The sequence below is a fragment of the Melitaea cinxia genome, chromosome 17 (genome assembly GCF_905220565.1).
Source record: "Melitaea cinxia chromosome 17, ilMelCinx1.1, whole genome shotgun sequence".
Taxonomy (NCBI): domain Eukaryota; kingdom Metazoa; phylum Arthropoda; class Insecta; order Lepidoptera; family Nymphalidae; genus Melitaea; species Melitaea cinxia.
In genome coordinates this window covers 11,271,250-11,297,730 of record NC_059410.1, presented here as the reverse complement: position 1 = coordinate 11,297,730, position 26,481 = coordinate 11,271,250, and the positions used below count along the sequence as shown (strand labels likewise).

The 26,481-nt window shown below is 37.8% G+C and overlaps 1 protein-coding gene across 1 annotated transcript; it reads left to right on the top strand.

Annotated features, from left to right (window-relative positions):
* Positions 1-54: 54 nt before the first annotated feature.
* LOC123661394 lies at positions 55-23,669 on the top strand. Its single transcript, XM_045596357.1, has 19 exons — positions 55-124; positions 5,571-5,785; positions 6,930-7,073; positions 9,012-9,161; positions 10,679-10,864; positions 12,305-12,457; positions 13,552-14,073; positions 15,304-15,483; positions 16,384-16,559; positions 16,970-17,063; positions 17,149-18,160; positions 18,338-18,357; positions 18,790-18,949; positions 19,144-19,426; positions 19,647-20,015; positions 20,644-20,717; positions 21,092-21,173; positions 22,055-22,507; positions 23,306-23,669. Exons 1-19 carry the CDS (start codon positions 55-57, stop codon positions 23,667-23,669), a joined length of 4,707 nt encoding a protein of 1,568 aa, XP_045452313.1.
* The last annotated feature ends 2,812 nt before the right edge of the window (positions 23,670-26,481 follow it).

Below are 26,481 nucleotides of genomic sequence, written 5' to 3'. Positions count from 1 at the left end.
GCGAAGTGTATTTGTTTTACAGTGCAGCCGGTAGGTCTTTAAGGCGAGGCCCCGATGTTCAATCACAAGTTACCGACTGACTTTCCGATGCAAACCCTTCGTAAGAAAACCAGCCCTTGCAAATGTGAGTTCTGGCTTTGCGTGACTCGATAAGCTTCTTTTTTTTCACACGATTTTTCTTATTTAAATACCATTGCGGTGTTTAGAAAATAGAGCTAAATGTAAGCGGACACGTTAGGGCATCCTCGCTTTGAGCTGTGTATTTTGCGTTATTTTTATTTGTAACATGCATGGTCTGGCCATGATAATCACTTTACTAATCGCCACCCGAGCTATCGGCTAGTCATGTCATAATTAGTGAACCCTGATTTTAAACAGAGGGTGTGTTGTGGGCCTGACGGTGGAGCGGTGGTGCGACGGGGGGAGTAACTAACTTTATTCAGTTTATTGGAATAATGCAGGTGTGTCATTTCCAGCATCTCTTGCGACAGTTCGGTGAGTACTGCGATCATATTGCACTTCACGCTTCACACTAGTTAGGTAGATTAGTTATGAATGTTCCCCTTTTACTCCCTACTTCATCTCGTAATGACCTTAATGTGGAAACGTCCAATGAAAAACTATTAATGTCTATGTGTTTTGTATGATAGGTATGACTTTTTTAAATTTATATACATATCGATATATTGTATAACAATGTTTGTTATTTTTAACGCAAATATAGTATGTTTTTTGGTTCTACAAAAATAATCTGATTATTGGATACAAATTTATTTTTAGTGCAACACAACAAAAATATTTCAGACACAAGTGCGATAAATGTACATTTCAATGTTGTAATTTGTTTCCTAACCTTATCATTTGAGATGATTTTTACGGATGAGACATATTTTATTACAATTTTAAATTAAACTCTCATACATTATCTCGATATAAAATTAATAGTAGGGTTATTTAAAAATGTATAAAGAAAACACATTTAAAACTTCAAAATACATAATTATACTAATTAAAAACCGGCCAAGTGCGAGCCTGACTCGCACACCGAGGGTTCCGTACAAACAAAATTATTAAAAATATTTTTGTTATATGATGTAACAAAAATCTATGCTTTTCGCAATTTTTTCTTTATTTGTGCTATAAAACGTTGCTTCGTTCGTACCCTATAGGGTACTTCCCGTGAATTCACCTATATAAATAAACCTATAGGTTTTGGTTCCCTCGTGAATGTCGAAAATTTGCAGCATAAACGGCTGTAACTTTTGATTGAATTTTTTTTAATCGAAAGGTGATGTGTGTCAATTTGTCCCATTTAAATTTATTTGAGATCTAACAACTATTTTTCGAGTTATATCTAATAATGCGTTTTTACTTGACGCTTTTTTCGTCGACCTACGTTGTATTATACCGCATAACTTTCTACTGGATGTACCGATTTTGATAATTCTTTTTTTTTGTTGGAAAGGGGATATCCCTAGCTTAGTACCATGATAAGAAAACCAGGATCTGATGATGGGATCCCAGAGAAATCGAGGGAAACTCTCGAAAATCCGCAATAACTTTTTACTGTGTGTACCGATTTTGATAATTTTAAATTTAATCGAAAGCTGATGTTTATCATGTGGTCGCATATAAATTTTATCGAGATCTGATAACTACTTTTTGAGTAATCTTTGATAACGCGTAGTTACTTGACTATTTTTTCGTCGATCTACGTTGTATTACTCGTCGATGTAATTGAAGTCGGTTTTTTTTTTCGTTTGCGAGCAAACACAATTATGATTATTTCACAGCTCCAAGAAGTATAATTTGATATGAATATCAGCTTGATACCTTTACGCGTTTTTGGTAAACGGACAACAAAGTGCTCCTATAAGAGTTCCGTTTTTTTCATTTGAGGTACGGAACCCTAAAAAGCTCTAATACAAATATGTATTATATTTACTAAATAAAAAAGTCAAACGAAAAATAAGACTAAATTCATATTTATAATAAAAATGTAAAATTCTTCAATACAATTGGGTTACAAAACGTGTGAATAAACAGACATACGATTTCATACTCTATTCGTAATAAACTTTCTTCGGGTGCTCAATTAAACATTTTAGACAGTAAATAATAATGTCGCCAAAATAATTAAAATGCAAGCACGTTCTTAAACAAGCGTGAAATCAACCGTATAATTCAATAATGCGTGTCAAGTGATACCCTTTAAGAAACCCCGTAAAAACAACGTGTAATTTTTACTGTATTAACTAACAGCGACTAATTTAGATCATCATATTAATTATGTTGATAAGACAAGAAAATAACGACTCACTTTCTAAATTTGACATAAATAACCTACCTATTAAATTTTTACTAAATTAAACAGAATAATGTGCTGTGTGGCTACGGCACTAAAGAATTTAGCCACCCCCTCTCTTCCCGTGGGTGTCGTAAGAGGCGACTAAGGGATAACAAGGTTCCACAACCACCTTGGAACTTAAGAAGCCGACCGATGGCGGAATAACCATCCAACTGCTGGCTTTGAAATACACAGGCCGCAGACGGGCAGCAGCGTCTTTAGTGCGACAAAGCCAGTACTGCGGTCACCGGCCCGCCTGCCCAGCGTGGTGACTATGGGCAAAACATATGAGTTCACGTTATTTTTGGCGTAAACTTGTGGAGGCCTATGTCCAGCAGTGGACTGTATAGGCTGTAATGATGAAAATAATATTATTGTTATTAAATTTATATTTTCAATAAGAAAAAAAGATTGATAAAAATTTTAAAATGTTTAAACAATAATTTCTATATGACACTATAACCGTATGTCATTTTGGCAACAGGATAAGGTTCCGGTATAGTTGATATACTCTGTCCCCTGAAGACTAAATTTAAAAACAGGAAATTCAATTACACAGCCAGTGATGCACTGTAAACGGGGACCGAAATAGGACAACGCTCACTCTTGTTTTGCACTCGACCTGATCATCACGTTCGTCGCCACTGTTTATTGTGACACAAAAAATAGAATGACTCTTAAAAAAATCGATTCGAAACTTTTGTTAAATCGAGGTAATAATTTTAAAATGTGGACTATCAGTGGAGCTAAATTCTTAGTTGCAGATTTGTTGTGATATTGCTTTCGAAAACGTTGTATTTTGTGATCGCCGGCACGGATTTTGAGCGCTGATCTCCAACTGTATTTCAACATTTTATGGATATTGATGTTTAAAAAGTACTAAATACTTTGACATTTTATAAATTTTTATTTTTGTACTAAATAAAACTGTTTTCTGTTTGCAACCCTGCACGATGCGCAACGCGTTTCACACTCTGTCGCCGATCGCTCTATATCCGTGCCCATCTCTGTACAAAATTTTTAAAATCTAAACAGCTAAAATGTCGATGTCTCGTTTTCGTGATAACTAAGTGCTATAAAATATTGAAGAAACGTTACGAAGTAGAATCGCTGCAGCAAACATAAAATAAGTCGTTATTTTTAATAGATATCCTCTGCCAAATCTTTTAGACACAAATTTTTGTGCTATTTTATATAGAGAGGATGGTTTTTATTGTTTCTCTTAAAATATTCTATTATATCTATATCATCATGTATATTAAGTCGCTTTTATTTTAACCTTTCATTATTCATATTAAACTCTTATCAGATAATTATATAAGTATACAACTTACCTATATAGTACCTATAATACACACAAAAAAGTGTAGACTATAATATAAGGTTTTTCTGAAAATTTTGTATTCTTAACTCGGGTTTTTTTAACCGACTTCAAAAAAGGAGGAGGTTACTCAATTCGACTGTGTATGTATATATATATATATATATACACACACATATATATATGTGAATGAGTTTGTGTATCTGGGTTCAAAGTTTACAAGAGATGGAAAGTGTGAGAGTGATATTGAAAGAAGAGTCAATGCAGGAAACAGGGCGAATGGAGCTTTGCACTCCTTTATGAGCAGTCGGGAGGTGTCTAACAAGGCTCGTTTGGCTGTGCATGGGGGGGGGGGTGTTGGTTCCGACACTCATGTACGGAAGTGAAAGTTGGGTATGGCAGAAGAAACATGAAAGCAGAATAAATGCAGTTGAAATGAGAGCGTTAAGAAGTATGATAGGAGTAAAACTGAGTGACAGGATAAGAAATAGTGAGATAAGGAAACGTTGTGGTCTGAAAGAAGATGTAGTGACAAAAATTGAGAAAGGTATGTTCAGATGGTTTGGTCATGTCGAGAGAATGAGTGAAGAACGATTGACGAGAAAAGTGTATAAGGCGAGTGTGGATGGAAGGGTTGGCAGGGGTAGACCGAGGCGGACAAAAGGCCAGGTCAAGAGTACCCTAAACCGAAGAGCATGAATGAAGGGAATAATGAAAGTGGACGAAGCGAAAGAAGTATGTAAGGATCGTAGCAAGTGGAAAGAAGTGGTCTCTGCCTACCCCTACGAGAAAGAGGCGTGATTATATGTATGTATTCATGTGTGTAAAACTTCGTTGTTTATGTACAGCTTTTGATAATTCTTGTTTTGTTAGAAAAAAGATATCCTAAGTGTGGTACCATGATAAGGAAACCAAGATCTGATGATTGGAATCCCAGAGAAATCGAGGAAACCCTCGAAAATCATAGTGACGACTAGTGCGTTTGTAATTTTTTGGATTTTCCGTTTAAACTAAAAAGTTTGTAAAAAGGTTTAGAAGCTTAACAAGAGGGAACTGATTAATTACATAAAAATGTAGGTGTTTTCTTTTTAATAAATTATAATTATAAAATAACTTAAAAGAAAAAAATAACTTTAATATTTTATTTAAATTTTCATCTAAACATTGTTACAAAATTAATTTTAAACATGCTTTATATTATATCGGATCTGGAATTTTTATACAACCACTTAAATGGAAAAATATCTGGGGCTAGGAAAAAATTAACACTGATAAGGGTCTCCAAACTTTTAGATTTTGAATGCAGCTTTACTCATCGGACCAAATTGTGAATCGTAACCATCCAGACAGGTATACTAATGGTATTGTAGCAGTTTTTCATTGCCTGACACACACGAAACACGGACGCATATAAAACGACATTTTCTAAAAATGAATCCTAGCTAGATCGATTTATCGTCCCCGAAACCCCCTGCATACTAAATTTCATGAAATCGTTGGAGCCGTTTCCGAAATTCAGATTATTTATTATAAACGAGAATTGCTCGTTTAAAGGTATTAGATATACATATATATTGTTTCAAAATCTTTACTGCTGCTTAGGTGTTTTTAATTTAAGACATTCATTATTTTTCACAGAAAAAAAACAACATTGTTAGTTTGTTGATTCAATTGTATGATGCAATGGACAAAGTAGAAAAAATTATTTTCAAAATATCATGGGAAAGAAGTAGTTTTAATTTATTCCTATAAAAAAAATCGGTAACATTTCCGGTCTTGTACTATGTTTCTATCTATTACGTTTGACTTATTTATTCATTTTTAGTTAACAAAGCCGAACATTGTCTAGCTTGAGAACATGCTAACCTTGTTATTCTATAGTCATTTATGAACCTCTCGCAGACAAGAACGAGCCGGGTCGCTTCCTCGGCGAGGGTGTCTCGTTTCGCGCCAAACTTATCGGCGTTCTCGAGGTACCAGAGGCGCGCGGTGATAGGATGTGTCAGGAGGCACTTGCAGATTTAAAGATGGCGATCAGAGCGGCGGGCGAGCACAAGCAGAGGATACAGGTCCACGTAGCCATCGACGGACTGCGACTGCGCGACGATAAGACCGGCGTAAGTTATCTGTGCTTGTCATTCATATTTTGTTTAGTAATCTATGTCTATACTAGCTGTGCCCGCAACTTCGTCCGCGTGGAATTTAAAAAAAAAGTATTGCTCAGTTAGTAGAGTTATAAAATAAATAAATTTCTAAAATAAGCCTAAAAGTAGCCTATGCTACTCCTGACTACATCAGCAGTCAGTGTAAGTCCCGTCAAAATCAGACAAAAATTGTAAAAAAATGTTATTTTGGTATAGGTATGTACCGTGTATATATCGATAATATGCATTAAGTAAAAAGCGACTATTTTAACATTACAAATAGACACTCCATTTTTACTTATTTTTATGTAAACTATAAATAAATAAATTATAAATGGTTGTGTAACTAAACTTAATGTATAAATATTTAAAATTTAATGGGGTTTTAATGTATCTTGTGAAGCTAAAAAGATTAAGCTATTAAGATTTAAGACTATTGTTTAAAAAACTTATACTAATATATTAATACGTTAAGCAAAAACTTTGTACCTCTTTTTACGAAAATTGCGCGGACGGAGGAGTACCTATGAAATTTCGTACACTTAAAGTTTATATAGAGATGGAGTGCAGAATACTAACTAATATTTTTGTAAAATTATGCATTAAAATATATTAAATCGATAAAAAAAATCATTACACACACTACCATGTATTTGACACACACACGCATATTATACATAGGTATTATTTTGTCGATTGTCAAAGTCTGTAGTCGAATTAATTTTTTTTTAAAAAGGTTCTTTATTTTCATTATATTTCCTTCATTTGGGTTTTATTTTAATTTAAATATTTAATTATGGTCGAATTTCGACCACTGGGCGACCACTAGTACTAATGAAACTACTTATTTACTTACATAGAGACTTTTTACATTTTTTAACTTTTATTGAACATAAGTGTCTATGTCTATGAATATATGTGTTGCCATATACAAATATCATGGTTTCATGACTAATTTTACTATTCCACCTCATAAGTTTTTAAGCTTTCACGGTCTTTTCGCGATACATACCACGATTGCCATTTTGAGATTCCCAATATGTCAGCGACGCGATGGTCACATGATACTTTACCTTACCATTCACAAGGACAAATATTCTCCTGTAATATTTTCCAGGATTCCTTATACCATCACCCTGTCCACAAGATATCGTTCATCGCGCAAGACATGACGGACTCTCGTGCTTTCGGGTACATCTTTGGATCTCCAGATACCGGTCATCGATTCTTCGGCATCAAGACTGATAAAGCAGCTAGTCAAGTATGCATTTTCTGATATACTTTTTTTTTTTTGTTTTTATGTCATTCATGTGAAATACATAAACCTGCAACAGACTTTGTACTTGATAATATAATTTTGATGGTAAAAGTAGGATTGAAAACTTTACGTCGAAAATACGAAAGAACAGGAAAAGAGAAACAGATAAAGATTTATAGAATTTATGTGGTAACATATTATGTTTATTAATTTTAAATGAATAAAAAAATTTGATCAATTTAATATTTGAACTAAATTAAGGGAAAAATATATATTGTTAGCTATATTTTGACAGTTGCATTGTTGCGTAGAAAAAATAAACACGTAGAATATTTCCGTCCTAATAGCCCATTCTACCTCGTGCCGTTTTAGTCTACTCATAACTTAGGCGCAGGATAAACTTCATCGACAACCAGTGAAACAGGCCCTTACTCTTTTAAAAATCATCAATATGTAACCTTATCATCAAAACAACGCTGTTTCTCAAGTTCCGCTCTCTATCTGTGTCTGTTTGTGTTCACTCTTTCGTCTCAACTTCTTTTATTCTAGTAGATTTTTCTTCTATGGTAATATCGTTGGTCCAAGTTGACTACTCTGATAAATCCCATAGTTGAAATGATCTGATACAATTAAGAATTCAATGCTTTTTCGTAAGTTATACATCTAACATACATACAACAATAATATCTAACGTAGGTCAGTATCGTATCTGCTATAGGTCAGTATCGTATCTACTGTAGGTCAGTATCGTATCTACTGTAGGTCAGTTTCGTAAGTACCATAGGTCAGTATCGCAACCGCTCTGGTGTAGTGGTGCCATCAGTCGCCTAAAACACCGACGGTTTGCGGTTTGGATTCCCGCTCGGGATTGATATTTGTATTTGTACTGATATTTCTTTCCGGTTTGGATGTCTGCTGATGCCCAGCAGTAAGATGTTTTTCTTTCGCAATGTCTTTAAATGCGCATGTAAAAAATGTACCTATTTATACTTTTTAAATAATAATAGATTTTATTTACGCAATTTTAATAGCAAAATCATAATGATTTTAAATCAACATTTAGATGTCTAAATTACAATGAAAATAAGTTTTGTATACACTGAACTTTTTCCCTTATCATATTATTTTTTTATATTTTCAAACTTTCCTAAAATTTATTAAGTGCAAATAATTTGTGTGATCATAATTATATACAAATTTAACTTTGTGAGCATTATCGCTAATATCCTTCACATGTGCAGAGAGTCATCAACCTTTAAGTTCAAGTACACGCAATCAGCGGAGGAATAAAGATAAATTTAAAGAGGAAACGAACAATTGCTCATACGTTTCTTTTGTTAAAGTAATAAATGTCCTAAATTATGTTCAGGCTATTTTATAATACCTAAGTTGATATGAACTATTGGACAAAACGCGATACAATATCGAACGATTCGTGTGCGTAAAAATTTAGATTTTGTTTGTTATGATAAACACCCGATAGTGATAATTACTCGTCATAGGTAAAATTCGCTAATCTGCAGAAGAGAATCGCCTTTGCCAAGCAGTGGAATGTTACTGGCGAAATCTATTAAATTTATCTTACAAATTGCAGCGGTGTTACGCATAAAGAGCCACCTCTACATTGAAGAACTCTTGGCCTTTGCCCAGCCGTAACACGATGCGCCGCTATGTATCCTTGAAGCAAAAAAATATTTATACGAGTAAATAAAATACTGACATCTATAGTATTTTGATTTGATCCATTAAAATCCCAACGTTGGGCATACCCTCTGTCTCCCTGTCAGAAGGGTCGGAACTTAATCCGTCACGCTGCTCCACTGCGACGCGGTCAATAATATTCCCTAGTAGGAATAACAATCGCCTACATCGCAATTTGGTGATTCTTTTTTGAGATACAAGTTTTTTTTTTGGTAAAATATGCTAATATTTCTTCCGCAGGTAGTTATAGCAATGAGGGATTTATTCCAAGTAGTATTTGAACTTAAGAAGAAGGAAGTGGAAATGGCCAAACAGCAACTTGAAGGGAAAAACGTTACCAGTAGTCTGATAAGACACACCACGAGCACAGTTACTGATACTAAGTCTAAGGTAAGGAAGGATAAAAATTTGATTATAGTTCTTATTGTTTTCAGATGTTACACTGATAAAAAATTGTCACTGTTGACTTTTAAAAAAAACGTTAAGGATTATTATCTTAAGATGGAGACGATTTAGTGTATATATGGTGCAATTTATTTTCTTTTTTTTTTCTCTTCTCATTTTGTTTATAATATATGTATATTTGTGTTTATATCATTTCACTTAATTGTTATCTTCAATTTACGTTCATTGCTTACATACTTTATTAGATTATAATATAATAACTTTTTTTCTTCTTTTTATTTATTTATGTATTTTTTTTATGATAGTGCTAATGATAATAATAAATTCTTTATTTTATTATAAGTATTTGAATGTAGACATTTGTATGTAAGTTTATTACACATCTACACCACCTACCCAATTTAGATAATAAGTTTCCTTTCTATGTATGGGTTGTCTGGAAGAAATGGCTAATTAGCCATAAGTCCGCCCATTGTACTTCACTGTCTGTAACTATCTTTATGCTTTGTCTGTAATATATTTGTGGTGTACAATAAAGTATAAAATAAATAAATAAATAAAATAAAATTGTTAATTTTAATACTAATTAATGTATTATTGTTGCTTAACTGACCGGCCATCAGGTGCAGTTGGCATGTGATACATTTACCTACATTATACCCACGTAGTAATCGAATCCACAGCCTTTCAGCAAGAAGAAGGGGTTACTGCTTCAACGAACCAACGAGCTAGTTATACATATATAACTTGTTGAACAGAAGCAAAATTGTTGTTATTTTCATTTCAATAAAAGCTTTCGCTATTTCTAATATAACTAACCTAAAAAATTAAATTTTTCTTTTAAAATCAAATATTCTGATTCAATGTTGACAAGAAACAACTGTTTGTACATAACAAACATTAAACAACAGTCCACAAACAATTGACTTTTCAAACATTCCGCACATTATTGCCGTCTGCTTGAATAAACGCCTGTCATCGGTACAGTTTTCTAAGAAAATTGTGACAGAATCATAATTGCTATTAGTGATGCGTGATAGGAGAAAAATAAAGTGCTTGAAATGTATATTACATGACAATTGTATAAAATATGAGCGTTTAGATATGTTAAATTTGGACGCACAAACGTCTTATGTGAATTGGAGTTTAGATTCTAATTCAGTATGTACTTAATAGCTTTGAGATTTTCTTTTTTAAAATGTAATTACCTTAACTTCTCCTAAATAAATCAAAAACACAAAAATCCTCCTGAAACACCTAAAAGTGTTACACGAGTACTTTTGTAGAGACGTTACATAGAAGACTATGTGACATAGCCGACGATAGCAGCAAAATTGGCACATTCTAAATATAGCTATTAAAAAGTCTGAAATGAAAATAATTGACAAAAAAATCAAGCGAATTTTTAATTAAAGTACAGCAAAATTGTATTTGTTTTCCTAATTTTTTACAAGATGTATCTTCCATAATCACGAGTTTTTTTTTTTCACCTGTGACATCAGCTAATACCAATTTCTGGTGAGACAAGTTCCTCTACGTCAAAACAAGAGAGTGGTGCGGAGGGTGGAGTTGCAGAACTAGTGGACTTGGAGCAAGAGTTGTGCTCACTTAGACGAGGTCTGACCCAAGTGGAGGGCCTAACGCCTTCGACTGATCCCTTCGGAGACTCCTTTATTGTCCCCACTCAGGTAAATATTTAGAAAAATATTATATAGCTACTTGGTACTTTCTTGTATATTGTAATATTGTACTAACATTTTGAAGCGAAAAGATTTGCTTTTCTTATATGACTACGGTGACAAGCGTTCGGCCCACCTGATGGTAAACGGTTACCACAGCCTATCCAATACCCGCCAAACCTCCCCGGGAGCTCAGGCTCCCTTACTCACCACATTTTACAATTCCTTGCGAGCGGTTCATTCGGCTGTGATCTTTTTTAAGGTTGAGATACTTCCCCAGTCGGACTGCTCAAGATATTGAGCAGTAGTTTTTCTGCAGTACTCTATCTCAAAGCTTACCGATTACTAAGCAAATTTTATTCTTTAACAACACAAAGACACGCTACGACTCCAAAAAAAAAAAAACGCTTAGAGTTAATGCAATAGATCTGAAATCGTTTCAGATCTAGCGATGTTATAAAAATACCAACAGTTTCTATTTTTTAAGATAAGTTATTTTTGAACAGGGAGGTAACATCTATCTTTTTGTTTACTTAGCTAACTTCTATTACCTTTGTATCTTTAATTCGTAACTAGTAACGTTTAAATGTCTTCAAGTGTTTACGATTAGTGACTTAACATTATGTGATAAATTATTCTACCATTTTGGAGATTATGTAGAAGAGAAAAGTTGTGAGACCTTTTAAACGCTTTCTACCGAGCTTATAATTCATTTTCCGTATTATATACTTTTCACATAGTGAGAAACTTTAATCTTAATTAAGTCTAATGACCCAAAATTTTATTTATTTTTATTTCTTAAATATATTATATTGCAAATGGACTGCGATAGGCTGAAGCGAGCGCCAGAAATTGCACCTATGTAACGAAAGCCGTTATTCTTTATGTACGAAATGAAACTCAGTGATACGGCAATTAAGATTGATGGTAGATAATCCGTGGACAATATAATGTTTACAGTGTTTGCTTCACGGCCCTTGATTGCCATTACATCATTAACTTTAATGTACTTACTAACCTTTGTTCTTTTATACATCACGATATATCGGAACTGAACGATTCGTAACATTACGTATTAGTTATGAAACTATAATCCCACACATATGCTATACTGGTTTTAGGTAAGTGTCGTTAAAAAACTTTATTTTCATAAATAATTAACATAATATTCACTTACATTTTTATACGACTAGGTCGGCAAACAAGCGTACGGCCCCACCTGATAGTAAGCGTAAGGTACCGTAGCCTATACGCGACTGTAACACAACCATTGCGTACGTGTTGCCGACTCATCCCCGACACACCACAGGAACACAACACTACTTGAGAAGTGCTATCTAGCTGTGACCTTCTGTAAGGTTGAGGTTCCCAAACATGCTGTTCCAGATTTTAAGCAGGATATATCCTGCTTTGCCCTACCTCAATAAAAATGCGTCTTTTTCTTTCTAGAAGGGTCTGCTCCCCCCTCCCCCGGGCGCAGCGCGAGGTCGAGTCGCGCCGCGGTCGCTCAGCCCCAGCAAACCAGTATCATTCGACCTGTCAGCGGTAGCAGGAGACTTCGAGCCTAAGCCGGCTACGCTGGTCGACGAGCCCGAGCCGCCGGTCAGTATCCGCACGCACATACGACACGCACACCCACGCACACGTGTACGAACATTGGCGTTGCTCTAGGTTACTGACGAATAGTATTGTCTTGTCATTTCTGGCAAAATAAAGAATGTTTTTTTTAATTATGATTTCGGTATCATAAATTTTCTGAAGAATGTAGAAGATTTTTCTTTACTAGATAGCACGAGTTGTAGAGTTACTAACAATAATACTCCAAATATTTAAAATGAATAAATAATTAGCATTGTAGATAAAATTAATGATACCTGTAATGCCTTCTTTTAATATTTCGAGGTAAATTTCCTAGTAAACCAATTCAACTGTACGAAAAATCTTGAATCAGAAATAATGAAAAGAAAATTTAGCAAACAGATCTAAATATTCTTACATTTTATAAATTGATATGAAATAAAACAGGAAAAATTTGATAAGAAAACTCAGTGTCAATTTATGGTTGTTTTCGGTCATGTGATAAAATTCTTGCGTATTAAAAACTTTAAATTTTATTTCATTGACAACTGTTGTACGGAAGTCTAGTTCAAAGTATCAGGTAATTTGAATTATACAATTCAATCATTTCCATTTTCGCCAAAATACTATTACACTCATTCACATCTACGATATATGCTAGGCTATTAAAAATCATTTGAAATATCATAAGTTTTAAAGCTGTCAGGGGCGGCTTTAACTATAGTGCAGGGGATGCGACCCACCCGGGCGTCGCGTCGGGTCTTAGGGGGCACGGGTGAAAGCCGCATGCAAGGGCGCAAAGTATATGTAAAAATAAAAAAAGTCAGCCGAAAACGTGTTGAACCGCCATCAGGATGCCACGATATAAATTGCACCCGGGCACTCCGTAGGCTAGAGCCGCCCCTGAAAATAATATATTTTAAATCATCTTGACGCGCCGTGCTATGTGTTTATCGAGAAACTATACAGATATAACTAGATGCGTCACTCAACAAATCAGAGCTTCATATAAAGCACGAGCTCACACAGAGCAGCGCGTCAAGGCGGTTCGTTAGACGAACAGTAAGTAGGCCGTGCACAAGCAGAGAGCGCTGGAGCGTGTGTTGTCGCTGTTGCAGGTGGGCCGGGCGGCCGCGCCGGCGTACGACGTGTTCACGGAGCTAGACCCGCTCGGGACCGGTCGGAGTAGACCATATGTTGACAAAAAACTATTCTTTCAGGAGCTCAAAAACCCACCCAAGAAAGTGCTCAAAGACCTCGTCCCGTCGAACCCCCCTCCCCCACCCGACCCCCCGGAGCGCGCCGACTACGGGCCCCCCACGGCGCTGAGCTCGCTGTCCCGCCAGTCGGGGGGCACGGTCGCGATCGCGAGGGCGCCGCGCCCGCCGCCGGCCGCCGACTTTTTCTCGTCCGATCCGTTCGCGGAGACCGACCCCTTCGACGACGCGGACCCCTTCGACTCGTTTCGCGAGGACCCGTTCGCGGGCGCGCTGGACTTCCCGAGGCCGAGCGAGAAGCCCGAGCTCAGTAAGGACCCCGTACTCGAGCAGCCGGACGCGGACCGCCCCGCGTTCGGCGGGCCGCTGCAGGTGTCGCTGCCGCCCGAGCCGACGCCGCGCTCCCCGCGCCTACCCCGGCAGGTATGACGACTATTTCTTTTAACATCTGCTGTATATGTCATTTCCATCTTTTTCATCATTACAGCCTATACAGTCCACTGCTGGACATAGGCCTCCACAAGTTTACGCCAAAAGTAACGTGAACTCATGTGTTTTGCCCATAGTCACCACGCTGGGCAGGCGGATTGGTGACCGCAGTACTGGCTTTGTCGCACCGACGACGCTGCTGCCCGTCTTCGGCCTGTGTATTTCAAAGCCAGCAGTTGGATGGTTATCCCGCCATCGGTCGGCTTTTTAAGTTCCAAGGTGGTATTGGAACTGTGTTATCCCTTAGTCGCCTCTTACGACACCCACGGGAAGAGAGGGGGTGGCTATATTCTTTAGTACCGTAGCCACACAGTTTTTCATCTTTTTCACCGCGTTCAAAAAAAGAAGATGTCAATTCGACTGTATTTTTTATATATTTCTTCGGTTTCGATTATTCTTTATTTAAAAGGTGGTGATTGTCATGTGTTCCCATTTAAATTTAATTCAGATTTCACAAGTACTCTTCGTGCTATATCTAATAATGCGTATTTACTAGACTATTTTTTCGTCTTCCTAAGTTTATTTATTTATATATTTATGCATATAAAACTTAAAACTAACATTGCAGTAAACCCAATGTGGTTGTATTTCTTGCTGATATAACGAAAGTCGTCTTTTTTCGTTTCCAAGCAAACATAATTATTGATTATGCATCTTAAAGTAGCGAAATGAAAGTTAGATCTTAAATCAGGAATGACAGATCAGTAGCACGCGTGTCATCGATGGTATGCGACACAATATTTTGGGCACGTCATCGACCACGAAATTCATTATGCGCTTAGAAAAAAAAGTATAAGTATATATATATACTTATAAATTATAGATCTCTTGAACTACTTTAGTGAACGCGAGTGATTCGAAACTACGGAGTGTGGAGCTCTTAATATTATATTGCCAATAATCCAAAAGTCAAAATTACTTGATGACACGTTGAAGCATAAGGCCCGATCCACATCACAGTGTTGATCTCAGTTCGATCTCGGTCCGATCTCGATCCGGTAAAATATTGTTAAACAAGAAATAATGAGTGTATTCAGACTATCCCTAACAGTCAAAATCCGATCAAATGACGCTTCAGCAACGATCCGTCTATTGTTTCGTGTGTGTGGGTCGGGCTTAAATGTTCGCCTACCCCGTCCTAAGCCGTCACGCACGTGCCCGCAGAGCTCGAGCTCAGTCCGGCAGCGGCCGGCGGCGCGCGCGGTCGTGTGCGGGGGCGCGTCCCCGCCGCCGCCGCTGCCGCCCAAGAAGCCGGCGGACGTGAGCCCCGCGCCGCCGCGCCCGCCCCACGCCGACGACGACACGCCGCCGCTGCCCAAGCCCGCGCGCAAGAGGGAGCCGCTGGTGAGGACTTAAACCTCTTATTACAGTACCGTGCGCATACAGCCTGTAACATCCCACTGCTGGGCATAGGCCTCTTTCTCCTTGCAGGGGAAGGATTGGAGCTTATTCCATCACGCTGCTCCACTGTAGGTTGGCTGATATGTTCCCTACTATGAGTAACGATCGCTATCAGGTATTTATGATAAAAATCGGGACCGGATTAACGTGCTCTCCGAGGCACGGGTGGGCGACCCACGAGGTCAATCATCCAAACCGCAAAGAAATATTTATACAAATCAAATATCTAGCACCACAGCGGTTGTTATATTATTACAGTAGAAGCAAGAAATTGTATTAATCTAACCAAAAGTATGAAAAAGTTTTCAAGTATTAGAGAAAAAAACATACTAAAATGTTATATACCCGATAGCCTTCCTATGTAAATGGACTATTTAATGCAAAAAGAATTTTTCAATTCGAACCAGTAGTTCCTGAAATTAGCGTGTTTAAACAAACAATTTTGTCAGCTATACAATAATAGCACAGATTAGTATAGATGAGAAACTACCAACCTCTAGTCCTTTTTTTAAGACTAGGTCGCCAAACAAGCATGTACAGCCCACATGATGGTAAGCAGTTACCGCAGCCTGTACCAAGAACCCAGAAAGGGCTTGTGCGCGTCTATAGACTGTTTTGTAACCATGTTGCCAACATTGCCAACAGCTCTGGCCACCTTACTTACTACAGGAACACGATACTTGGGTACAGTATTATTTAGTAAAGTCTTACGTAAGTTTGAGTTACTTCCCCAGACGGATTGCTCCGAATTTTAAGCAGAATATATTCTGTTAAAATTATTTATAAGGTGACATAAATGGTAACCAAACGAGACCATTCAACTAAGTAACTGTTTATACAAAGACATGTCTCGAACCCCAGACGGACCGCAGTACCAAGCCGCGTCAGTCGTCCCTGGCCACCAACAGCAGCGAGGACGAGTACCTGACCCCCGCCCCCCCTCCTCTACCCGCCGCGCGCCGCTTCGATATCACGCTCACTCAGCTACTTACCCTCACTATGGATGATCTCGCTGCCAGGTCTGTGTTCACTGTATACATTATTAACGCATGTTAAAAACGCACTTTACTGCACACACTATCAACCTCTCCTGAAAGATAGAGAAAAAGAGAGAGAAATGAGACAATTCTGGTCAGAAGATATTAGAGAGATTACAATGAGTTTCCTTATGATGGTTTCATTTAATGTCGTCTATGCTTTCTATAAACTGAATCATCTAAACTCTTCAATATTTATACGTTTTGTGTCACTTATCAGTGATAATGTAAATTATCATAACAATTATAGCAAATATCTTGTCTTACGCCGCTATTGACGCTAGTCGTGCCTGTGTAAATCTATTTACAATGAATCAATCGAGCAATGAAAACTCACCGCTCATTTCTGCCAAAGTAAGTTGACAAATGACAATAAATTATCGTTTTCACAGACTTCGTGTACCAGCTGCAACATTGTCTTCAATGACTCTACCTCAACTAACAGAATACCTTAGATCCTATGTGGCGACAGAAAATGATAAAGCGGTATGTGATCAAGACTATCAACTTTTAGTACTGTGTAGACTTTGAAAAATAGAAAACATACATGAACATATTTCGTTCTTTCCAGCACATACATGCGGATCCAGTCATTAAGCCTGAAAAGGACAAAATAGCTTCGATTATACCCGAAATATCGGCAGCTACTGTAAAACTCGACATTCCTCTATCTTTGGCACCTACGAGTACAGATTTTAAGCCTCAGTTCGAAGATAATTTTGCTCCAACCGAGACTTCCGAATCTTTCGTGGCTGATTTCGACGACTTTGAGAAAAAAGCTAATCCTACCTATGATAAATATGCTGCATTTAGAGAAATACAAGAACAAGAATTAAAATCTAAATCAATATTAGATCCAATCGCGACTGAAATAAAACAAAACAATGATAAAGAAATGGCGTCGATAGAGAATATAATAAAAACTGAAGAACGAAAAATTGAGGACCGTAAAGAATTAGACAAGAGCCCTTTAAAGAGCTTAGACGAATTAACGATAGACTCTTTTAATATGTTCCGAAATTCGGTAAGTCCGAAGCCCATCGACGCTAAAATCGAAGATATAAAGACTGTTATGAAGAATTTGCAGATAGAAAAGGCTAGGCGTAGCGTGTCACCGCGGGACAATGGTATAACGGAAACAAAAATTGACGATGACAATGATAGATACGCAGCTCTACGTGATATAACTATAATCGAGCCTCAAGACGAGTTCGAGTCTATACCGCCGGAAGCTCCTAAGGAACGGAAGAAATCTGACGAAAAATCCGATGGCTTCGATAATTCAGATTTTTTCGACTGTATCGACAACAGCTCCCTATCTTTCAATGTCGAGGATGCATTCAGAAAGAGTCCAGGAGTGAAAGAGAAGGAAGTGGAAAAAAAAGTTGAAGAAAAGAAAGAGACGCCGATAGCAGCGTTACCAGTGATGGACATACCACCACCTACCAGGCTTTCCACCGGCTCCAACAGTGACGTCCCTAGCGGGTCTTCTCCGGACACCAAAGGTTCAATTTTTTATTTTTTGTTGGTATACTTGTCTCTTGCAATATTATCAGAATTCAGTCGACGAAAACGTGGTAGTCGTTAAATCATTATTCGTTTATACATATTTTAATTAAATATTGAAGTTTTGTCAATCTCCGTAACATTGTCTTAACATTGCCGTCTTTCGCCTTTCGATTCAAACTCGCCTTCAGCAGTTGCGTGCAAAGTGCGTATATGCGTGTGTAATATAAAGTGTAATTTTGGAAATTTTTTAGGACACTGGACATTAGGATACGTATGGTTTTATCGTGATTATCATTTTTGTTTGCGAGGATTTTTTTTTACACATAAGAGATGGTAGATAAGCAAGCACGGCCCACCTGATGTTAAGCGATTATCATAGCTTATAGACGTCTACAACACCGGAAGGATAACAAGCGGGTTGAGATCCTACCCACCTTTTCCGAGTTTTTTTTTTTTTTTTATATAGCCCTACAAAAAGCCTCACCCACCTTAGGATCGCCGGCCACTTCACTCACAACACCACTTGAAAGCAGTTTTGTGTAGCCGCGATCTCGTATCTTAGCCGTCACTCCAAGATTTGAGCGTGATATTTCCCGCCTCAGTAAAATATCAAATATCGAAGGTAACACCAAAAATGTTAACGTGGAACATTTATTTGCAGTGACTTTATTTGGCACGCGATGTCCCGGGCGATATGTTACAGTACAGAGCGCCGCCCGCCCCCGCAGCCCGCGCAGCCCCGGGCCCGAGGGCGGGCGGGCGCGCCGCCGCCGCCCGCCCCGAACGCCCGCCGCGCCCGCCCGTACGCGCCCCGCTCTACCCTTCCGGCTTCCGTTCTCGCCCAGGTCGCGGCCCGCCCGATGGTAAGCGATTACCGGAGGTCGTGTGTAGGCGTCTGCGACGTCAGAAGCATTGCAACCCTCCCCAGAAGCTCTGACCTTAGATACCACAGAAACTAATGTTATAGAGCGATGCTATTTAGCTGTAATTTTCAGTTAGGTACTTTCCCGGGCGGGCCGCTCCAGATTTTAAGCAGGATATATCCCGCTGTGCCCCTAACTCGATAAAAATTTAAGGTTAAGTTATTTTCAAAAATATAGATTCGCTTACATGAGAATATTAAATGTAAATATACAAATAGTAGTGACATTGTTTTTCATGGTTTATTCAAAGTATGCTACTTATGAAAAACGTAATAAATCTATATTACCAATCGATATACTTATATATAAAGTGAACATGTCCCCTGCAGTACAAACGTCATCGTCATCCCGAGACGTGTCCCCGTGGGACGAGGAGCCCCCACGAGCTCATCCGCCACGCCGTGAACGGGAATCGCGGTACGAATATATTATAAGAAAAAAAAATACATCAAGTCCCTAAAAATTTGATTCAATTTACATCATTAAGCCCATAAATCACAAATAAACATAATTTCAAAATAAAAAGTTAATTTAATGCTAAGTATCAAAAATACTAGTTAAGCTGTTGTATGTTAAATATTATATTTTAAATCTAACAAGATTAAAAGTAAATCTTCTAAAATTTAACTTTTTACAGACATAACTCATCCGGCTCCAGGGAATGCTTAGACTCCGAAAGTGGGAGAGAAAAGGAGAAAATAAGAGATAAACGTGGCAGTAGAGACAGAGACTTAAATAGAGATGGAAGAGAATCGGCTAGAGATAGAAGAGATTCCGGGAGTGGGAGAGATAGGCGTGACGTCAGTAAAGAGAGAGACCACAGGGACCACAGAGAGAGAGACAGAAGAGATAGAAGAAGTAGAGACAGAGAGAAGGACACGTGGAGTAGGGAGAAGAATTACAGTAGAGAAAGAGATTTCAGGGACTCGCGGAGTAGAGAGAGATCGAAGGATTATAGAGATATAGATCGGCATCGAAAACCTAGACATTCGTATGATGAAGAAGAGTGAGTATGGCTTTGAACGTGACTATTGCACTTTTATTTGTAATTAGGTTCCGGAGAACTTCGATCAGCCATTTTGTTTTTTTTTTGTTGATTATAATGTTTAGTTTTTTTTTTTTTATATAAAACTATTTATTATAAAAATCTTGTCCTAACGCTAACGAAGACAAAAAATATATCTCCGATTTGGTGCAGAAATTTTAAGTTTTATGCGCGCGTACATACATTTCGGTGATATATTTTTATTTCTATAGATTATTACTGTTATGTACACGTCTTATAGAAGATGTCTTAATACATAAGTAAAAGAATATTTACAATATTTGTACTTTTATTTCATCTCGCAGTTTTCGCTTTTACATTTCACGACCCATTCTATGCCGAGTACAGATCACGTTATCTACTGCTAATAATTATTATGCTATTAAAGCCCCTTTTAAGGAAGTTATTAGCGTATTCGCTTTCCCGCTTGAACGATAGAGTAAGACACTCTAAAAATTGGCATGACTGTCCTCAACTCTCGTGACACCTATAATAAAAAAATGCATATAACTAAAATGAATGAATAATAATATTAATGAATAATGATATTAATGAATAATGATATTTACATTATGCTTGTTAATTACAGTTATAGCGACGGTTGCTGCTCTGGCAGGTCTTCCCCGAGAGACCGGTGGCCCGACCAGCGGTGGAGGAGAGACGGTACTAACATACAGACAAACTCTATTAACATAATAAACGAGAAAGTAGCTCTATATATATCTTACCTTCTTCTATATAAAAAAATAAGCTTACACTATTTTCTAAAAGTATTATAAAATTCTGCATATTTTTATCAAAAACCCAGCTGACCTTTCTTTACAGCAAAAGACTTATTCAATTCGGTACAGATCAAAAGTTATGAGCATACATAGATTTTGACGATTCACATTTATATTTTGTAAATAGTTCTTTAAGTAAATGATAATCTGTATCTATAACTCCTAAATAAAATCTTTAAACATTACACTCCTTAAAAAACATTATTGAGGAAAAATTATTTTCTTAGGTAATTAAGTGTTGCATTTTATTTTCAGAGAGAAACTATGGTTCTCTGGGGTGGCGGGAAACGAGACGTAGGAACGAATTAAGACAAACTGACGATCTAAGTGAAAGGAGGTAATATTGTATAGTTATAATTTTTTTTTTCTCATTTTGTTGTCATAGCACAAGAGTAGATACAAACTTTAATCTAATCAAAATTAATCTAATCAAAATCTTCAAAAGAGTTTATTAGCATCAGTTCGCAAGTACTTGATTTTTATATATGTAATTAATTTTAGGCTAATGATGACATTCACTCTTAAAAAAGGAGACTGCCCACCTGTAATGTTGGGCCAGTGTACTCTATCCCACAGTGACCATGTAAGATACCTTGGCCTACACATTGATCGTAGACTAACCTGGAGGCACCACATCGAATGTAAAAGCGGGAACTCCTACTAAAATATAACATTCTCCTTCTGGGACATTACTGTCTAGCAAAAGGAGACCGATATAAGAAGCCGACCGATGGCGGGATAACCATCCAACTGCTGGCTTTAAAATACACAGGCCGAAGACGGGCAGCAGCGTCTTCGGTGCGACAAAGCCAGTACTGCGGCCACCAACCCGCCTGCCCAGCGTGGTGACTATGGGCAAAACACATGAGTTCACGTTATTTTTGGCGTAAACTTGTGGAGACCTATGTCCAGCAGTGGACTGTATAGGCTGTAATGATGATGATGATGAAAAGGAGACCATCGCCTTCCAGGACTCGTCGTCGCCGAGCATCGCGGTGATGACGCTCGGGAATGACAAGTCCCCTCCTAGGACTGTCGTCAGATTTCGACGCAGCGCCCGTCAGACTGTATAGAGTAGTCTAGTCGATTAAAGTCCAAATTCTTCTTATTTTAAGAATAGTCCTTTGCCCAGCAGCACGACATGTACAAATTGCTACATTGTTATAAAACAACAAATAAGTACCTTCTAATAAAACTACATTTCCTTTGTATCGACAGATATGGAACTACACTAGGCTGGTCTGGACGTCGCTCCACAATTCTTACTTCTAGGAGAGATGCAGATCGAGACCTTCGGGACGCTAGGGACTCCGGGCGGGACTCGAGAGACACGCGGGACTCCGGCCGAGATTCGGGACGGGATTCAAGAGACCCACGAGACTCTGGTAGAGATTCACGGGATACGAGGGATTCCGGCCGGGATTCGGGAAGAGACTCTCGGGATCCACGGGATTCAGGTCGCGAATCGGGTCGGGATTCGGTCCGAGATTCACGCGATCCGAGGAGGCGGAGGAGGGAGGAGCCCCGGACCAGACCACGGGATTACCGATTCTCTAACGATTTCTCGCCTCGGGAGAGGGATCGTACGTCTCCATTCGATAACGATTTCCAAGACATGCCGACGCCAAGTACTAAGAAACGTGCTCCGTACTCTTGTCTAGAAGGAACAAGGTGATATAACACTCGATTTAATTTGTGTTTAAGTCTAAAGTGTAGGCATAAAATGGTAGTAAAGTCGGTTGTGTCGGTTAAAATAGCTAAAGGCTTTCAAATTTAACTATTTTTTTAATATTCCAATGTACCAAAGAAGCATATTATGGTTATGCCTGATAGTAAGCGAATGAAAAAACTGTAGCTAAGGTGCGCCTGCAATATTAAGAATATAGGAAGCGCGTTTCCGACTATACCACCGACCCTCCCCAAGATCTGACTACCTTACGCACTACAGGGTCACAACACTATTGAGAGTAGTGTTATGTTAGCTGTGGTCTTACATAAGGTTGAGGTACTTCCTGTGTTAGGCAACTTCAATTTTGAGTTAGATTGAGATTTTCTGCTGTGTTCTGCCGTTATAAGTATTTTAGCTCTATTATAATAATAAAAAGATTACAACGGTTTTAGAGATGGAACTCATATTATATATGTCATCGTATATATGTTTCTGAGGTACTTATAGTTTATAATATTGTACAGGGAAATTCGGTTCGCCGGTTCGAATATTCACCACAAAATCGAAAGTGTCGTATAACGTGAGCGTGACTTTTTATAGTAACCGGGTATTAATGATCGTCTGAAACGTCGTAACGCCAACCTTGAAAAAAAAAAAAAATGCACGTTTAGAACAAAAAAGGACATAGGTTCATAAGCCCGTGGATGTATATCACTTAAAAAAAAAAAAAAAAAAAATGTTCGTCTGAATAACACAACACCCGGCAACATGTTCCCGAGGTAACGCGCGGCCGGTTGCAGGGCGGGCGAGGCGGAGGAGTCCACGGCGTCGCCGCAGTCCGGCAGCTCGGCGCGCGCGCGCGACGGCGACTCGCCCGCCGCGCGCTTCCGCTTCGACTCCGACTCCGTGTCGCCGCGCTCGCTGTTCGAGGACGACTTCGCCGCGCCCGCGCCCGCCATCGCCGAGGAGGAGGAGGGCGAGCTGCCGCCGCTGCGCGCGCGCCAAGCCGCGCCCCGCGACCTGCGCAAGTCCGACTCCGTCAACATCTTCACGCGCGACTGCGACCCCTTCGAGGGCGACGCCTTCTTCGCCTGCACGGGCTCGGACCGCGTGGCGCGCAGGGAGAACTGGCCCGGAGACTTCCAGGGGTTCGACAACGTGTAAGGTAGACGCGTCGCGTGACAAGTGACGTCTCGTCGTGACTGAGGACGTCACGTGACTACAAGTGACGTCTCGTCGTGACTAGTGACGTCATGTTGTGTAGACACACAAGTGACGTGGCGTGATGACAAAAGACGTCGCGTGATGACAAGTGACGTCTCGTGATGACGAGGGACGTCTCGTGTTGACAAGTGACGTCGTGTGATAACAAGTAATGCCATGTGTCGTCCCGTTGCCGTGCAGTCCACTTTTCTAACAATGTCTATTAAATTGATCGGTAACAGTAAACGGTTCGTCCTAAAGCTAAGCTATCGACTGTTTCGCTGTATCGTTTTGTTATTACATCGGTCGGATTAATCGAATATTGAAGAGGTCGAAAGCATATTCGGAAAGCTTGCGTCGAAGTATATGTTGATAAATGTTTTCTCTACGGTGTATATTTTCATTAATAATAATTAGATATAATTGCATTGCAATTAATCAGAATTTTTTACTAAAACGTTTACAAAATTACATAAAATTATGAGTTATTCTTTTAGTCTATAACTATTGTACAATGAATCCTATGCTATGAATCTAGGATATAATATTAAGGATCTCATATTTATTAATACACTAAGCGATAACTAAGCAAAGTCTTTCTTATTAGCTTAGGATAAAAACCATATTTATTACTAAACGTAATATATTAAGGTCATATAATTTATATCTTAAAATTGAGATATGTATAAAATTGACCCTCATCAAGTTTTTATATGCCTTTAGACAACCTGTGATATGTATAAGCAACGCCCGGGCTTTTTATTTTAATGCTTGTAGAGTCATATTATCGTCCATAAATCATAAGGAAATAATAAGGAAGTTCGTTTTAGAAGACAAACTTCAGTTGAAAAACTAGTTTAAATTAAAACGCATATTTCGAGACGGTTATCTGAAGACGCCAGTACAATGTACCTTATGAAATCTGGTCCGGTGTTTATATTATTATTTTGCATATTCGTATATTTTTAGTGGACCCATAATTTATACATTTTTATATATCGATTATAACTTAAATTACGACTATACATTTTAAGCACTGTTAAAGATCTATATGGGCACAAAACATGTAACTCGTTATTGGTGTTGTAAATATTTTGCTGTGAATTGATAATTTTGTGATGTTTTGTAAATATATTTTTTTCTCGTATACGGATAGTGCGATCACAATCTGTAACTACATAACGTTAAATTAGTTTTGTTTTCTAAATTACCCTTCTTTAAACGAAATCTATTTTAAATTTGTTTTGATAGACCGGTTATATATAGTAAGGCGTATTCTTGGACTAATATCACAAAAAAATACGTTTTTAGAAATAATTTGCATTTAAGATATTTGATCACACAGTAAAACTTTTTTTTTTTTACTTTATATAATACTCCTACTTGCATACTTTAATTCGTTAATCAATCGCCGTATTATTGAAAAAAAAAATGTTAAAAAAATACAATATATTTAAGTGACCTAATAACTTTACTGCTAAAAAGTTATTTACCTTCTTACTATTGAGACAGATCGTTTGTATACGCACTTGTACTTGAAAAAAAGATGTAATGAATTAACACTTTTTTGGTAACAAAATATTACTTTGATAAGGTAAGTGTAACTTGATGACTTGTATCCAATGTATTTTATAACCTTTTATTTATGATATATTTGGTGTATTTATTTTATTTTATTAGTTAAAAGTCAAATCAATTTTAATACAAAAATACTCCATGTTGCTGACACTTTGATTTCTGTGATAATTTATTGTAATAATAATTTATTTAAGTTAGGACTACACAGTTAGAAATAACTTGTTGACTTATCACAATTTGTAAATTTAACTCTTAAAATGGGACTGTTTTTATTCAATATCGAAATGGATACACAATATATATTTAGTTATTTATTATTCATGTTTTCAGTTGGTTTTATTTTATTTATTTTTTTATCGATGTCACATATTACTTTTCCAAATACATCAGTATTTATTGTTTTTGAAAAATTCCCGTCAAACGTTTTGTACGGAATAACATTGTACATGATAAATGATTGACGTGCAATTATCCACTCCCTCTAAATCACAATTCATGAGGTAATCGTTTAATACATGTTGTGTAAAATACTTAAAAGTTAATAAAACTATAACCATGATTTTTTATTTTTATAAATAAGGATCCTAATCGTTCTGGTGTAAACTTCAATACACATATGTATACACGCATGCAAATAGAACTCGTTAAATTATTAGGTTTGTCTCTACGTGCTGTAGTGATAGTAGCTGGAGTCTCATTACAGCAGCACTGTTCTGTTTTAGGCCTGGTGATCAATAAAACGACGACGCGTTGAAGCAACGGTCACAGCACTGATTTGTGGTTGTGCTAGCGGTTGCGGATTCGAACCCCGTACATGACAAACATTTATTTTGGTCATACAGATGTTTGCCGTAGGCTGGGTGTTTGTGCAGTCCCTGTGAGTCTCCCCCCCGTGCCTCGGAGAGCACGTTAAGCCGTCGTTCCCGGTTGTTGTCGTGTACCCCTAATAGCGATCGTTACACATATTGGGAATATATCCGCCAACCTGCATTGGAGCAGCGTGGTGGATTAAGTGCTGACCTCACTTCTCCTACGCAGGGAAAGAGGCCTTTGTCTATGGGATATTACAGGCTGTAGCGTAAGTCCAATATTGTTATAAAAAGCAGCCTATACACCAAGCTTACAGCAACGAACAAAAAAACCACAAGCAATCCAAAAAAAAAAAAACAAATGCAAAAGAAAAGGTAAACGAGGT

What these genes read in the sequence shown, in the direction of transcription:
- LOC123661394 (XM_045596357.1), top strand. Translation starts at nt 55, where the DNA reads ATGTTCAATCACAAGTTACCGACTGACTTTCCGATGCAAACCCTTCGT. An exon ending in ATGGATGATCTCGCTGCCAG is followed by an intron (nt 16,560 to 16,969) that starts GTCTGTGTTCAC and finishes TCGTTTTCACAG; the next exon opens with ACTTCGTGTACCAGCTGCAA. An exon ending in CATTCGTATGATGAAGAAGA is followed by an intron (nt 20,016 to 20,643) that starts GTGAGTATGGCT and finishes TGTTAATTACAG; the next exon opens with TTATAGCGACGGTTGCTGCT.